This window comes from Abramis brama, assembly GCF_963993115.1.
Source record: "Abramis brama genome assembly, chromosome: 5".
Classification (NCBI taxonomy): domain Eukaryota; kingdom Metazoa; phylum Chordata; class Actinopteri; order Cypriniformes; family Leuciscidae; genus Abramis; species Abramis brama.
In genome coordinates, this window is record NC_139967.1 from 17,862,249 (window position 1) to 17,879,724 (window position 17,476).

The following is a 17,476-nucleotide window of genomic DNA, read 5'->3' on the forward strand; positions in this document are numbered from 1 at the left end:
ATTGCAAAGGAGCTAAAATGAGCTCCAACTAAATAGATATATTACTCAACATATACTAACCAAGTTAAAATGGTAGGTTTTTCCTACTTATTTCCTTTGTTAGGCCTACTTTCACTTAACTTAGTTAAGTAGAGTTCACTTAATTCCGTATGTGAAATTTACATTAAAAAAATGCATGTGAAATTTACTTAAAAAATAATCATGCAAAAACTTGCCAAAGAAAAATTAAGTAAATTTTACTTCTTGTTTTTTTATTGTAGATACGATATTATCCACCATTTAATCGTGATATTTGTTGGAAAACTAAGGTAATACAAACAGTAATCGATTACAAAACCATGGTATATTTTCCTAAGAAGCAGTGAACCGTCTTACATAAGCGAGAGCTTATAAATGCTACAGAAAACAAGCTGTTCTGTTGGGATTATAATGTAAACAGTGTTTAAAATAAATTTTAACCACCTTAAGTCTTTCATCCATCACCCTTAGGAAGGTCAAACAAATGAGTTTTGGAAATAGATGAGTACATTTCATAAGTGATTTGAAACATTTCTTATGTGACTTCATAAGATCCGGAAAAATCGCGTTGAAGTCCAAGTGAGCCATATGTAGTTCTGGAGAAGTGAAATAAATAAAATATCTCCCTTTGGAGAACTTTGAGCTTTGTAACCTTGCAGATCTGTTTTTATGCTCAAACAGCAACATTACACAACTAAAGGTGAAAAAGTGGAAAAGCATAAAAGGACCTCTACATGTTAGTTTCCATGACAGAGTTCAAGATAAATCCTTTCATTGCAAGCCTGGAGCTGCCATGAAGTTTCAAATGATTGAACAGCAAGCATAAACTATATGGAAAAATGGCAAGCCCTTCCAGCGCACTCAGTAGCCGAATTCACTCACTCGCATTCACTCCTTAACTATATTAATGGAGTAATGTAGGGTAGCCTATAGTGAATGACAATAGGGGGCGATTTCGAACACAGCTTTGGTATTGCCCGGAGCTATCTAGCGGACGCGTTGACGTATCGCAGCAAGGCGGACAATGACGCGTCTTATGTCTATGACTCGAAAGGGCGTTTAGTTTATCCTGACTTAGCTTTGTGAGGGCTTAGTAATACACAGCTCCCTAAAAGTTCTAGTAACAATATTAAATCAGTTTTTTTTTTATAAAAGTGGACTATTTTGGAAGACTTTTTATCATTTCAGAGTGGATATGCTGACCTTAGTCTTTGTGTGCTTCTCTATCTCAGTCATAGGTAAGTTAGGCGTCCAAGTTTTCAATGACTGCTGTGATTATTCAGTATAAACTTTGAAAATCTTTAGCTGCTATTTTTTATATAGCCTATAGAGTGGAGTTCAGCGTTTAAATAGTTTATTTAGTAGCCTACAGGTTTGCAAGAACAAACAAAACACCATACCTGTCACTCAAATTATGTGTCCTTTAACCAATTCCATAAATCAATTTGGAATCGGCGTCAATGATCCTTAAAAACCAACTTGCAAATATTTGAAGTGGAACCAATTGAAGACGCGAATTTCATTCACATTGACTCGAATCAGCTTAACTGAGTCAATTAAGAGCCGTTCGAAATGTGTTTGGAAAGAGAAGTAGCAAAAACAGTTAACAGTCGCAGTAGAATAGTAAAAGTGTAATGTTTTTGTTATCTAATAGTAGGCTACTCAGCCAGTGACGCGGACACAGTTGATACTGCGCTCGCACACATCGAGCAGACGGGGAAACGTAGGCTACGTAGCCTATAAAATAATGATAATTGAAAAATGATGATTGAAAGATTTGTCAGAAAAACGTGTTTGAATGAATGTGAATTCATATTATATGAATTTTAATTTCATAACTTTACCTCTGTTTACCCGTTTTTTCAGAAAAGAAGATAACTTTCGGTTGTTCATCTAGTAGGCCTACAAGTAGCCTATTTCTGTGGTAGAAAAAAAATTAAAGCTTTTTGATGAATCCTCACACTCTTTAAAATGAAATGTAGCCTGTTTACATTGAAATGTTTGCTAGTGTCACAAGGATTTTGTAGCAGGTCTGATCGTTTTTTAATGGAACGAGGAAAAAATGTGCTTGTTTTAAAATAGACCTACAATTCTTTTCTTGGTCTTGGTAACCTACATCCTTTGCTGTAATGTTTGTCAAAATTGAGTCATTCAAATTACAATAATCATTTTAAAGGGTAAATAATTAAAAACAAATGTCTTCTTTTAACCTTCACATTATTGAGAAGATATCTATCTAAAACACATCTGAACACCCAATCTGAAACATTTACAGCTTTGTGCAAACCAGACTAAGGTGTACAATGAGCATAGAACACATTAGAAGATTACATGGGATGTTTGTAAACTATATGGAAAAATCCTGTGTTTGTTTTTAATACTATAATGTGTTTTCTTAAATCTTGAAGTGTTCATTATTTGCATAGTTTTGTATAGAGCCTGCCCAAATGAACAGGGTTCCATCCCACATGTTGCTTTTGTTTGATTCTTTTTTTCTATTGGATAACAAATAAATAAAATAAATAATAAAATAAGTGTCTGGCTTATATGCAGATGATGTCAGAACATCATTACACTCCGGAAACATCTAGGTTACTAATGTAACCCCCGTTCCCCGAAGAAGGGAACAGAGACGTCACGTCGGAACTGAACTGACGAAATGGGATCTCGCCTGAGAGCCCCCAGCTCGAAGTGGGTATATAAGGAAGTCTGCTTGCACTTGCACATTCAAGTTTCTCAGAGGAGCCAAGACAGTGTGTCCTGGCTGTTCAGTGGCGGTACAGGAATTGACCGTTTGCAAAGACCCGCCCCCTTTAGTTACTGTTGCTATGTCTGACAAGCCATGCCGCTCTCACATCACAGCATGTTCTCATGCAGTGAATAATACATCGCGGAGCAAATAGGACACAGTGACAACGCGCTGACAGACAAGACAGACTAGGTTACTTTTTTAGGTTACTAGGTTACTCGCTGACAGGGAAGACGTAATGTGGAAGAATACACATGTGGGATCGCCCTTAGGGGAATCACAACACATGGGCATCTAGTCTAGCACAGGGGCTAACCTTCTGGGCATACACACGATTGCTAGACCAAGTGTCTGATACCTCCGCTGCGTCTGACTCCCGAAGGTGCTGGAGGAACTCCATGCAGGGTTCACCAGGTGAGGAACTCATCTGTGGAGCAGATAGCCCACGTAAGCCGTTCACAGGGTCCTAAGTGTTACTGGCTACTTGTAGCAAGGACACAGACTCTACACTAAGATTATTAAACCTCACAATTGTGTTAGGTGTCGCCCAGCCCTCAGCTCTACAAATGTCTGCTAGTGAGGCGCTGTGCGCAAACGCCCAGGAGGAGGCAACACTCAGAGTGGAATGAGCCAGCACCCCAAGAGGGCACGGCGGGTCTTGGGCCTAATATGCCAAGACTATGGTGTCCATGGTCCAGTGGGCCAACCTCTGCTTGGAGACAGCCTTTCCCTTCTGCTGGCCTCCAAAACAGACAAAGAGGTGTTCTGAGGTCCTGAAGCTCTATGTTCGGTCCAGGTATTGGTGCAAAGCGCGAACGGGACAGAGCAAAGCAAGGGCTGGGTCTGCCTCCTCTGGGGGCAGCGCTTGTAGGTTCACCACCTGATCCCTAAAAGGAGTGGTGGGAAAATATTCACCATGGAAAGAATGACCTTTATTCTAAGATTGAAAGAAGCTGAATTTAAAGAAAAATGGGACAAATGGATAGCATATAAAATAGCATTAGAAACTGTGTAATCTGAATGTTTTTATTTTTTTTTATCACGACATCTGGTTGCTGTCTTATGTTTAATTGTTCATTTTATTTTATTTTTGCATTTTGTAAACATACTCAAAACTGAGATCACCATGTTATTTGTTTTATCTGCCTAAAACAATAAATATAAGAGTGAGAAAAAAAGGAGTGGTGGGAACCTTGGGTACGTATCCGGGCTGGAGTCTCAGGATTACTTAAGTGTTGGCCGGTCCGAATTCCAGGCACGATTCATCGACTGAAAATGCCTGCAGGTCCCCCACCCTCTTAACAGAAGCGAGTGCAGTCTTAAGAGACAGGATTTCAAGCTCTGTTGACTGCAGTGGTTAGAAGTGTGCTCTATGTAAGGCTGCTAATGCTAAGGAGAGGTGCCAAGAGGGTACAAGGTGAGGGCGGGGAGGATTTAACCTTCTCACGCCCCTCAGGAACCTGATGATCAGGTCGTGCTTTCCCACAGACTTACCATATAGCTCATTGTGATGTGGGGCGATAGTGGCAACACACACTTTCAGGGTGGAGGGAGACAGCCTTCGCTCTAGCCCTTCTTGCAGGAAGGAAAGCAGGAAGGAAAGCTCTAATTGGAATGTGAATGGTGCAAAGCTACCTCAGATGCTTCTGACTCCAGAAGAGGAGATGGCGGGCGAGTTGCGACATGCGATGGGAGCGCAGACCACCCTGATGGTACTCAACGGCCGCAGTGTTTTGTCCGACCGGACCAATACATGCTTGCCCTGTAGCAGCGATTTAAAGCGGCGCAGCGCAAGCTGTATTGCTAGCAACTCGAAGCAGTTGATGTGCCACTGCAGTCGAGGTCCTATCCATGAGCACCCCATCCCAGCCGGTGGTGGAGGCATCTGTTGAGACAACAACATGCCTGGACATTTGTTATATTGGGGAACTCCTGCCCGTTGAAATGCAAGGTCTCTGGACTCGGTCGTGAAAGCCAGTGCTGAAGCGATCTCATATGAAGCAACCTGTTGGAAAGTTTTCTTTCATCGAAGCAGAGACCAGGAGACGTTGGGATCACGTTCAAACAGAAGTTATTCTTTATTAAGACGGGCTGCGGTTCGTCCAATAAAATCTGACTAAGGGAACTTTACATGGTATCTTATAGGCAATTCAGTGGGCTGTCCTTAAAGGTGCTGAACTTACACACAGCCTTTAGGGATGACTACTGCTAAAGACAATAGAGGCAATTACCCCCAACTGAGATAATGGTACCCCCCAAATTGAATAAATAACACATGGTCACGAGAACTAAGACTAGGTAAACATTCACACATAGTTCAACTCTTAGTAGAAAGATCAAAGACTAACAAAACCCCTTCAAAGGAAACTGTTAAATCTAATCAGTAAACAGATGCCCTCATGTTCACCTTGAATGCCCAACACAGTATAGTTCACCTTAGTTTTTTATGTGATGTTATGTAAGGAAGTAGGATCAGCAGGTCTAAAACATATTCTTAAATATGTAACCCTACAAACCCGAGCAGCATGACTGCAGCTGCGGATGCCATATGCCCCAGGAGCCTCTTAAATTGTTTTAGTGGAACTGTCGTCCTGCCCTTGAACGAATTCAGGCAGTTCAGCACTGACTGAGCACGCTCGTTCGTGAGACGTGCTGTCATGTTGTCCGAGTCCAACTCCATACAGAGAAAAAAGATTCTCTGCTCGGGGGAGAGTTTGCTCTTTTCCTAGTTGACCTGAAACCCCAGGTGGCTGATGTCCTGGAACACCAGGATTTTTCTAAATAAATAAAAACACAAAACGAAAGTAAAGGCGTTAGCCCTACACGAACGACTGCGGCACACACATAAACAAAGCATAACACAAAAAGTCCAGGCCTGGTTCTCTCTCGTCCTTCACTGTCGTCGCTCCTCCTTTTATTTTTCCGTCATCAGTAATCACGTCACCGGCCGTTCTCTCACAGTTTAATGTATCATTCCAATTACATAATCAGTTCAAAGATGGAATAGATGTAGATGTAGCATGTGAGTGAAGAGATGAAATGTAAATTAAGACAACACTGAGGTGATCAACTTGGATGATTGCGTCTTGGATGGGGATGCTAATTCTGCCAGAAAGGTCCTTTGTTTTCTCAGAGAGTAGCCCAGACGGCTCGGGATCGTCCAGTTCTTAAGCCTCGTGCACACAGGGATGATTATCGCCAGCGTTTTTCGAGACGTTTTTCGACGCATCTTTGTGTTCATACCTAAGCGATTTTCACTGGCGATGTGCCGAGTGAATGTGCAAATTCACTCCCTGACAGCAGAAATACCCCGGTAGACAAGGTGGCGCTGTGGAACTTTATGCTTCTGACACTCGCTTGTCACACAGAAGAAGAAGAGAGCCAGTATTTATGTGCTTGCCAAAATTATTCACACACTGCCAGGGTTTGAAATTAAATTTTTCACCCACCGGCCAATTTGGCTACTAAATTATCGGCCATTCAGAACTTCTACTAGCCAAAAAAAGAAATTTAACAGCTTATATATTATATATATATATACTATACTATACTATATATATTAAGATTTGGATTTGGATTTCTTATTCAAACAAAATCCTATCATCCAGCAATCTCCTCCCTTCCTCATTCATTCTCATCTTTTTTACCAAAAATGTATTTAGGTTGACAGATCAATACAGTAGGCTACAAAGAACATGTAGGATGTTGGAAAATGACATTGTCTTTTCTGTTAACCAAATGTCTTTTAATCTACTACGCTATTGCTTCAATGCAAACAAGCACACCGTTATTTGTTGCGTAGTGACGTGTGTGTTCAAGTAAGACAGAAATGCATAGATTCTAAGCAATTCGCTGTATTTAATAGATCATGGTGACTCACGAGTTGAGTATTTGCACTAAATTTGCGCAGATTTGGCTTACACGAACTTCCCCAGCAAAGTGAGTAAACATAGTAACACACCAAATTGACTAGTGATTTGACAGAGTTACCCGCCAAAGTTACGGGTAGTTATTTTTACATGCATTTGGTTTTAATTTCAAACGCTGCACACTTTCTCTCCGCTTTTGTCATAAAGTTTTTTGTGTTCAGACACCAAAGAGACCAGCAGCTCTACATTCATCTTGCCTCGTTGCATCTTCTTCTTCGTCTACTTACTTCCTCTTCGTCATCTTCTTCTAGCAATGTGTGCTCATTTAGACCGTTTTGTGCTTGAGCGTCACCAAGTAGGCCTACTGTAACTTCAGCTGTTCCAGGCACGTGAACAAAAGCGCCAATCTCATTGGTCGGCCATTTTTTAACGCAGCGCGTCAAACCAAAAAAAAAAAACGAAACTGAGGCGTTTTTTCATTTATTTATTACACTTTTACGCCTGCCGTTTTGTGCGTCGGTGCATACTCACACTGGCGCCCTTTGTTTAGTCACGAGGTGTTAAATGTCGGCGATTATACTACAGGGCCGTTGAATGCTTGAATCTGATTGGTTGACGAACGTTCTAAGGTGTGCATTATTTTCAGGGAAACGCACAGCTAAAGTAGTTCCAGGCAGGTCTTGACCGCATTACAGTTCCATATCACTTCGCGTAGTTAACTGTAATAACGGAAAATAGGATACAATTCATAACAAGAAAAAGCATTTAGCCCCATGCGCTTGATCTGCAATTTTCAATGTCTAGCTTCACAATTAATAGAAACATGCAGTTTAATTTTAATAAATAAAGTATATAGTCCTATCTATATTATAATCAATAGAAAATTAAACTGAATATAGGCTAAATAAATGGATAATCCTGCAGTACGGATTTTTATTGCAGATAATAACAAATAAATAAGTATTGATAGGCCCACTTGTTAATAGCTTTGTGTTTCATTTATTTGGCTAGTCTACTGTCTGTCAATGAAAAAAAAAAAGAATGAACGAATTAATTAAAACGAACTAAATTAATAAATAAATAATAATATTGACGACGCACATGCTTTTCTGTCTCATTATTGCAACATCTCTCTCTAATAACTGCATTAATAACTGCATAAAGCCGGGGACACACTTTAAGGCCGGTTATGAATGTAATTTGATACTTATGACTGATCATGCCCAAACGCGTGTTCAGCGCGTTCAGTCTGTGTTCAAAGTCGGTGTTTAAAATATGCTGCGATGAAAACAGTCAGAGAATGTGTCAGCTAGTCGTGTGTCCCAGCATTAGTCCGCTATCAGTGGCTCAAACCTCCGTTACTAACTCTAAAATGACGTTTTGGAATTAGCAACGGAGGCATTGGATTAGATGCGTAAGAAATTAGTCCTACATACAAGAGCGTTTTAATGACAAAAACTTTACAAACGTCTTGAAATACATAATCTGAACAATGTTTCGAGGTGTGGTAACTGTAGTATAAGCGGAATAATTGACTTCAGGCCGTTGAATTATTAGAAAAATAATGCACACCGAGGTGTAACGGCCACTCCGCTTCGCGTCGTGACCGCATTACCACCTCGGGTGTGCATTATTTTTCTAATAATTCAACGGCCTGTCGTCAATTATTCCTTACTTAACGCACAAGATAATCGTCCCTGTGTAAGAAGGATCGTCCCTAGTAAGAAGACATTCTTAAAATCACATTAAACATTATAAGGATTTACACGTCATTTAAATAAACAAATATTCGATTTTTATGAGCCGAAATATTAAAATACAATATTTAAAAAAAATACCCATTCCTACTCTGAAGTGAAAGCTTGAATGTGGGAGTGCAAGCATACTTCCTTATATACCCGCTTCGCGGGGCAGGGTGCGCGATACAAATCTCGCACACCTATGTCCATTGGCTCGTTTAGTTTACACTTGAAGGTGATTGGGCTCTCAGGTGAGATCCAGTTCATAAGTTCAGTAACGTAACGTTGAGCGTGACTGACTGGGAACCTCTGTTAATGCAATTTATAATGTGTTTAATGTGATTTTAAGAATTTCTTCTTACTGATGTAATTAAAGATTGAATAAATCTCTTAACTTCTTAATCTCTTTCTGTCTGCAGGCCTACATGCCCAATTTATTATTACTGTTGCTAATCCTTCAGTAAAAGTGAAGGAGAATGAGGGTAAGTTTAATTTTTCCTTTTCTGTTTGTTTGTCTTTCAATTATAATTGTTTCTGTGTGTCATCAGCAATCATATATTACTAATGGAGAACTTTTGATGTGTTGCCTGCCTGCATAGGTTTCACACTGAAGAATAGTAATTTGTGCGGTGTTTGTTACAAATGTAACAATTTATTGGAGAGCATCTCTCTACTGGCCGGCCTAAGGACAGGTCTGCCCGTTATTATTCAAAGTACTACCTTTTTTTTATTTCAGGAGCTGATTTGAAATGTTCCTACACCGCTGACTTTGGAGCAGACCCCAGAGTAGAATGGAAGTTCAAGGATCTCAAGGGCTCTCAGTCATTCATTTACTTTGATTACAAGCCAACTGGTATGGATGAAAAGTTTACTGTTTTCATCCAGAGTCATCATTGTAACCTTGCAGTTGCATTTCCTTATTGTGTGTAAAATGACAATTTGAGGAAAGATGTGCATCTTTTTTCTTTCAGCTCAGTATGCAGGCCGTATCACTGCGTATTCTGGAGGACTGCTATTCAACAAGGTGACGCGAGCAGACACTGGAGACTATGACTGTGAGGTGTCTGGAAATGGTGGATATGGAGAGAAGACAGTAAAACTCACTGTCCTTGGTAAATCATATTGTGTTGTTTACATAATCATTACTACCTGATAGATGTCACAAATGTTTATGTCATGAGATATCCTAACCCTGAGCTATAAACAGCAACAGGGAATGGCCCAGCCTAATTTTAGCCAATCACAATGTTCGTGGGTGGTCTAATTCAGTGGCTAAGCCAATTAGAAATCACCAAAACTGCTGAAATTGCTTACAGCACCTTTAACCTGCGGTTTTAAAAGGATAGTTCACTCAAAAATGTTCCAAGTCTATATGCATTTATTTTTCTGTGGAACACAAAATAATATATTTTGAAAAGTGATACATACAATGAATGTCAGTGGGGTCCAGTGTTGTTTATTTTTAACACAATATATAGCTTTGATTAAATAATGTTCTACAGTGCCTCCTTCCAAGCCCGTATCTAGAATTCCTTCATCAGTCACAACAGGCAGTAACGTCCTTCTGACCTGCTTCGACAAAGATGGCTCCCCCCCACCCACCTATAAGTGGTACAAAGACGACACTCCCCTCCCTGACGATCCCAGCAAGTTCCCCTCTTTTAAAAACCTCACCTACAAGATGAACGCTTTCAATGGGAACCTGGTGAGTGTTGATCTACAATATTTGAAAATACAAAATATCATATACAATGAGTGTGTATGTATCCACCTTTTTTTCAACGCAGAAGTAAGCTATTTTCTTTGAATGTGACTTCTGGTTCATTAGCTGCTATAGGGAAATAACGAGAAGAATAACAAAGTGCAGTAAATGGTAAAACTGTTGCGCTACAAAACAGCGTGTTTATAACTAAGCCACTACATAAAAATAATAGGTTAAGAAACACCAGTTTGCAATATCAAGCATTTTGCAATATTTAACTGTTTTTTTTTTTTTTGTACAGCTAAAAATAACTGAAAGCGGATTACACAGGAAGTCAGACACATTAAATTTACAAATGGCTTACTTGAAAAATAAGGTTGATATAGTCACATCAAACTTTTTGGTCAAAACATTCGGTACTATACTGTATATTGCTCAAATTTGAATGTAATTTTTCACTTTATAATTCCAGGTTTATACCTTGTAAGGTATATTATTCTTGTAAAATGGTTTTGTTTGTGTGATCAGGAGTTCCCGAGTGTGTCTAAGCTGGATATAGGTTCATATTTCTGTGAGGCCAGTAATGGAGAAGGTGCTTCTCAGCGTGGTGATGCAGTGCGGATGGATGTCCGTAAGTAATAGAGATGGGTTTATCATGAATATAGCACATATTTTAAAAACTTTATCATAAAATGTATATTTATTTGTAACAATTATATTAACCGCAATATTAAGAAATTTTTGTTGTAAGAACAGCTTATTGGCTGATGGACGCAGCGACCCGCTAGGTCTCAATTAATAAACACTTACAATAGGCTTACTGAGGGCTACATACAATGAGGGTTAGACAAAAACACGTTTTGAAAGAAGGATTGATGATGTAGTGACTTAATATTTCCATTGTGTTAATTTTGAACAACAACAAAAAAAAAAGCACATAGTGAACCTTTAAAAATTTCTAGGGGGGTCCGAGGGCATGCTCCCCCGAGAAAATATTTTTTTGTTTGTTGCAAAAACAGCACCAAAACATATTTATCTATTTAATCTCATAAATCAAATTATGTAACAAACATTAATCTAAGTGTGTGCTACAGACCACAAATAGCATTTTCTTGAGCAAACTAACTAACAAGCCCCCTAAATTAACCAATGGACTCTTTTTACGTTTCTCAGAAGCGGAAGTTGTCATAGTTGGATAAACCTCTAATGGGAGATGATGGCAAATATAATTTTTATATTTCCATTTGCTCCAGTAGCAAAAGAAAAAAAAACATTATAGCATTCCCATGACTTTAAATAAGAAAGAACATGTATCCACTGTTATTCAATATTCAAAGTACAATATTGTGTTTCTGATGTTTTATGCTTTTTTTCAGTAGTTGCCTCTGTTTTAGATAGTCATCATCACTGTTTGGACTGTTTATAACTTGTTACAAAATTGTCAATAAACTAAGCTTTTTAATGTCTCCCTAGCATTGCTAATTTTTGGCTAACTTTGTTTTTGTAATATAGTTGATGTTGACAGCAGCCAAGTGCCAGCAGAGAGGGACACCTTGAGCACGGAGACATATGTTGTGCCAAGCAAGAGCACCTTAAACCACATTATGGAAAAAATGTATGGCATATTCACGTTGCAAGAGGTTAAACTAAAACTAGAGATACAAAAAATGGAATTAGAAATTACGAAGTTAAACCTAGAGCTGCAAAAACTTAGACATGAAGTGTAGATTCCATTCAACATGACTGCTTTAAGACCAAGAATTTATTTCATGCAGTGATTTGATATTTTTTCATTTCATTAATAAAATGTAATTTCATTATACTATGAGTGATTAACTAGAATTATCTACTATTATTATTTTTTGTTCTCTGTTTAATATATTCAACCACATTTTGCATATATATAACATATTCAAACTAGTCATTGTTTAAATTTTCTGTCAATCAGACAATGTTTTCTACAACAATTTGTCAAACAAAACGTCCAGATCCATTTTCACCTCCTGCCTCTGATCTCCAAAGCACTCGGTCTTCCTCCAGGTCTGAGAGTGCAAGTCTCTGTTAAAGGAAAGATCTTTACCTTAAAGCATTTGAGTATTCAGAGTAAATGTAGAATCTAGAAGTCCAAATTACAGTCATATAGTTTATATTTCTAACCTTGCCATTACCTTGGATTTTTATTTTTGGCATGTGTTATACTTTGTTTGCTTGAATCCACCTATGTCTCCCATGGCTCGTAGTGCATTTTAAAATTCAGTGATGTTGAAAAAGTCTTGTTGTTTTAAAAATGTTTTAAAAATAAACTGATATGGATAAAAACTATACTGTTGTTTTGAACTCTGCTGTCTTCCAGTTTATCATTGTAACTTTATCCCCAGCATTGAAATTATTGTTTGGTATGTAAGCATGTTCTATGAAGCAGAGATTCATATTCCATATGAGTATTTATATTTTAAATGTGATATATAGGGGGGATGTGATTGCATTGTGTCTTTTTCTTTCATTCTCAATATGAAGGCTATATCGCTATAATAAAGGACTGAGGTTTGAAAAGGTGACGCAAGCAAGATTATGGCGGAGAGGTGTCAGTAAATGGTGAATATGATGAGAAGACCATCAAACTCAGTCGTTGGTAAATTTTATTCATAATTTTTTTCACTTCCAGCTACTTTTTGGTGGTCACAAACACTCGTTACCAGAAATATTGATGCCTCTTAAGAAAAAATGCTTGTGATGTTCCTCATTTGTAAGTCACTTTTGTAAAAACAACATCTGCTAAATGAAGAAATGTGACTCCAGTTGCTTTTGTAATATATCATTTTGTATTGTTAACTCATTTTTTAAAGATGTAAAGAGGATTTTTCATATATACAGTATATAAGCAAGTTCCTCAGTTTTAGGAACCTCGCCTACAAAATCAATGTTTTTACTGTTTATACTGATTTGAAATGTAAGAAATCATTCTTGCACGTTGAAATCATATCACACATTCTCTTAATCTCTTTCAGATTGTTTATTATTAGCCAACAATGAGTTTGCAGTTTACTGTGGGACTAGACCATCAGTTTTAGTTACCTTTAACCTTTAAATGAACAGAATGTATTGATATACTATTTGAAAAAATCTTTACTGAACCTCATATAGTGCCAAGGTACACAATATTGATTATTTTAAATAGAAACATTGTAATTTTTTTGACATTTTGATTTATTTTACTCTGTTATCTTGTTGAGCAGCACAAATATTTGTTACATGATTTTAAATACTAAATATCTAGATACACTTGGTCATGCTTTATTATTAGCCATAATGTTCAGTATTAACCTTCTTTTTAGAGTGGACATCTTGCCCTCACTATTTCAGCCTCAGGTAGGATTCCATGTTTTGCTGCTTGACCAACTGTTTTGCTTTCATTTCCATCATTAGGCTATTTCCTTATACAGTGTATTCTGTCTGTCATACAATTATACTGAATTCTGTGAAAGGGGTCTTAGTTAACATGAAGAGAAGAACATGCACAGCTAATGGAGCTCCCTCCTCACCTGGCCTATAAGTGAAAATACAATTACAGATATCAAGAATTATAGTTTTTACTAGTTTATTTTGTTGAAAAAAAATACTGACAATACTGTGTTTAAAATGAACATCACTTAATATTAATAACTTTCGTTTGTTGAACTGTTGTATAAAATCAATGTCACATTTGCAATCGTGTGGATATTTGATTCATGTGATCAACCAAGACCAAAGTATCCGACACAGACACCACCGTCTCCGGAATGGACACCAAAGTCTCCGACACAGGCACCAACGACTCCGGGACGGACACTACCGTCTCCGGAATGGACACCACCGTATCCGGCATGGACATCATCGTCTCTGGCACGGACACCTACGTCTCTGGCACGGACACCACCATCTCCGGAAAGGACACCACCATCTCCGGCATGGACGCCAACGACTCCGGCACGGACACCATCGTCTCTGGGAGGACACCACCGTCTCCGGAAAGGACAACACCGTCTCCGGCACGGACACCAATGTCTCCAGCACGGACACCAATGTCTCCAAATCAGAACACCAACGACTCCGGCACGGACACCAACGTCTCCGGAACAGACACCACCATCTCTGGCACAGACACCAATGTCTCCAGCACGGACACCACCGTCTCCGGAAAGGACACCACCATCTCCGGCATGGACACCAATGTCTACAGCACGGACACCACTCTCTCCTGCATGGACACCAACGACTCCGGCACGGACACCACCATCTCCGGCATGGACACCGGCATGGACACCACCGACATCGTCTCTGGCACGGACACCACCATCTCCGGAAAGGACACCAACTTCTTTGGAACAGACACCGGCATGGACACCACCATCTCCGGCACGGACACCAACGTCTCGAATTATGAAAATCAAATTATTGATATAAAAAATTAACATTGTTACTAGTAGCAATTCAATTGTTGATATCAAGAATAGACATTTCAACTAGTGACAATTGAATTCTTGATATCGAAAATAAAGGATTTACTAGTAAGAATTGTATTTCTGATATGTGAAATTGGAATTTCAACAAGTAAGAAATCAACTGTTGATATCAACAATTGAATCTGAATGGCAGCCTATGGTGACATTTCACTACAGTAAGACGAAAGAAGTCAATGATCAATGCAGAACAGAGTAGAACATCACCAGTACTGGGGAATAAAGAATGACACACACACACAGAAGTGTAGTTCACTCAGTAGTCAGCAGTGGGCTGAAATATGGAAGTAAAATAATGGCAAATGTTTCTGAAACAAAAAAGCCTGTTGAATTGCTAGTTATTATCCAAGGAGCAACGTTGCATATGGTGTAATCATGGAGTTGTTTGTCTCTCTATGGACTCTTTCAGCGAAGCTGACAGTCTCCTTTCTTAGACTTGTTATTCTATTTGTTGGTTTCAGTATGGAAGTAAAATAATGCCAAATGTTTTTGAAACAAAAAAGCCTGTTGAATTTCACAACTTGAAAAAAATAAGCATTGCATTAACCATGCTTGCATTTTTGCATTTTATTTTCAGGGCTTGCATTTTTATGGGCTGAAATTCAACATGGTTGAATATTTAAGCTGTGGATATTTCAATTAAAAACATTTCAAACCCATTTTCATTATTAAAAATTCAATAATCCATATTCACCTTTCATATTTCACTTCCAAAATATTCAAACTTTTTAAAAATACAACCTATAATATTCAACAGGCATTCTTCGGTCCATTTTATTTCGCTTTGCAAATTCGCTTACACAAATTCAGTAGTTCAAATTCGACAGTAAATTTAACATTGACATCCAGGAACTGCAGGAAAAGCAGTAGATTGCCGAGCATACTCTCCATCTGCTGGTAGTCAACCTCACCAGCAGGAGGTGCAAAAGCGCGTGTTGTAGACGAAGACCAGCAACAGTTAGAACAAGCCATTCATTCATAAATTGAAAATGATTATCTGTGTCATATATATCGGAAAAGATGATAAAGACACAAAAGCTGTGTTTATGTTTCATTCAATAACTTCATTGTTACTTTCCCTGTGTAGCCTACATGTCATCAGTTTTCTCTACCATGAACAGGAATTATAATCGGTTTCCCTCAATACCTCATCATACTCAAGGATTTCCCTTCCGTCGAGACAAAACGCTTAATGTAGCTTTATGGACTAATACATATAAAAGACCAAACTCTCACCTTATTGGGAATGTAGGATGTAGGCTACTATATAGGCCACAGGCAAGCAGATGGACTCAGAATATGAACTTAACGCGCAAAGTTTCATGCTGAGCGTTTCGTGATATACTGGCACAAAATCAACACTTGATCAGTTAATACTAACACTTTCTCTTCTCTTCTCTTCTCTTCTCTTCTCTTCTCTTCTCTTCTCTTCTCTTCTCTTCTCTTCTCTTCTCTTCTATTCTCTCTCTCTCTCTATATATATATATATGTATAAGCTATGTCTACGTGTATTGCATTAGCTTAAACTGGGAAGAGTCATAGCACTTGCATATTGTTGTCCTCCTATTGTTAGTTTAACTGTAAATCGCTTTGGATAAAAGCGTCTGCTAAATGATTAAATGTAGCCTAATAAATGTAAAATTGGCTTGACATTCGCACATTTAGGGACCGTCTCCAAAGTTGCATACAACATTGGCATACACGTTTCTAACTTCAATAGCAAACTTTAATTTATTTGAATAAATATCCAAAATCCAAAGGGTGCGCATTATGCCGGACACTAAATTAACACTTTACAGTTGTTTTTATGACTGTAAGTCGTTCTATTCAAATGCTATTGAAGTTAGGAACGTATATACCAATGTCGTATAGGCCTACACTTTAGAGACGGTCCCTAAATGTGCGAATGTCCAACGTCAAGCCAATTTTATGCCAGTCTTTCACTGGGAAACGCTCAGCATTAAGCTTTGCGCGTTATTCTGAGTCCATCTGCTTGCCTGCCAGTTTGGTCTTTTACATCACTGTAATTAGTCCATTAAGCTACGTTAAGCGTTTTAGCCTATATGTCCAGCAGGGGAATCCTTAAGTAGCCTATTGAGGGAAACCCTATAGCCTGCATGCAGCACCCCACAATATAAAGTTAAGGCAACTAAACAACCAAGAAAAATATATGTCAACCTCAAAAATGTAACATTGGATCTGTACGTCCGCATCAGGGAATAACATTATAATCTCGTTCACGGTAGAGAAAGATGCATGTATAGGCTACAGGAAAAGTAACCGTGAAGACACTGAATTTAACATAAAACCGCCGTCATAATAATCACAAATACACTTACATTGCTGTAAATGAGTTTTATGAATGAATGGCTTGCTCTAACTGTTACAGCTGGTGAGGTTGACTAACAGCAGATGGAGAGTATGCTCGGCAATCTACTGCTTTTCCTGCAGTTCCTGGATGTCAGTTGAATTTACTGTCGAATTTGAACCACTGAATTTGTGGAAGCGAATTTGCAAAGCGAAATAAAATGGACCGAAAAATGCCTGTTGAATATTATAGGTTGTATTTCAATTAATTTCAGCCCATATAATGCAAGCCCTAAAAATACAATGCAGTAAAATGCAAGCATGTTTAATGCAATGTCTATTTTTTTCAAGTAGTGCAATTCAACAGGCTTTTTTGTTTCAAAAACATTTGGCATTATTTTACTTCCATACTGAAACCAACAAATAGAATAAAGTCCAAGAAAGGAGACTGTCAGCTTCGCTGAAAGAGTCCATAGAGAGACAAACAATTCCATGATTACACCATATGCAACATTGCTCCTTGGATAATAACTAGCACATGTCTTACGAGCGTGTGACTAAACAGGGTGTACAAGAAATGATTAGACAGAAAA

General features: G+C 38.4%; 1 protein-coding gene across 1 annotated transcript; it reads left to right on the forward strand.

The window, feature by feature from the left end:
* The first annotated feature begins 1,044 nt into the window (after window positions 1–1,044).
* On the forward strand, window positions 1,045–12,399 carry f11r.2 (F11 receptor, tandem duplicate 2). The gene is made up of 7 exons (XM_084114590.1): window positions 1,045–1,256; window positions 8,795–8,857; window positions 9,112–9,228; window positions 9,347–9,487; window positions 9,878–10,080; window positions 10,606–10,708; window positions 11,590–12,399. The coding sequence occupies exons 1-7, from the start codon at window positions 1,214–1,216 to the stop codon at window positions 11,802–11,804; spliced, it is 885 nt and encodes a 294-aa protein (XP_083970716.1). The 5' UTR covers window positions 1,045–1,213; the 3' UTR covers window positions 11,805–12,399.
* The last annotated feature ends 5,077 nt before the right edge of the window (window positions 12,400–17,476 follow it).

What these genes read in the sequence shown, in the direction of transcription:
- f11r.2 (XM_084114590.1), top strand. Translation starts at nt 1,214, where the DNA reads ATGCTGACCTTAGTCTTTGTGTGCTTCTCTATCTCAGTCATAG. An exon ending in AGTAAAACTCACTGTCCTTG is followed by an intron (nt 9,488 to 9,877) that starts GTAAATCATATT and finishes AATGTTCTACAG; the next exon opens with TGCCTCCTTCCAAGCCCGTA. An exon ending in TGCAGTGCGGATGGATGTCC is followed by an intron (nt 10,709 to 11,589) that starts GTAAGTAATAGA and finishes TTTGTAATATAG; the next exon opens with TTGATGTTGACAGCAGCCAA.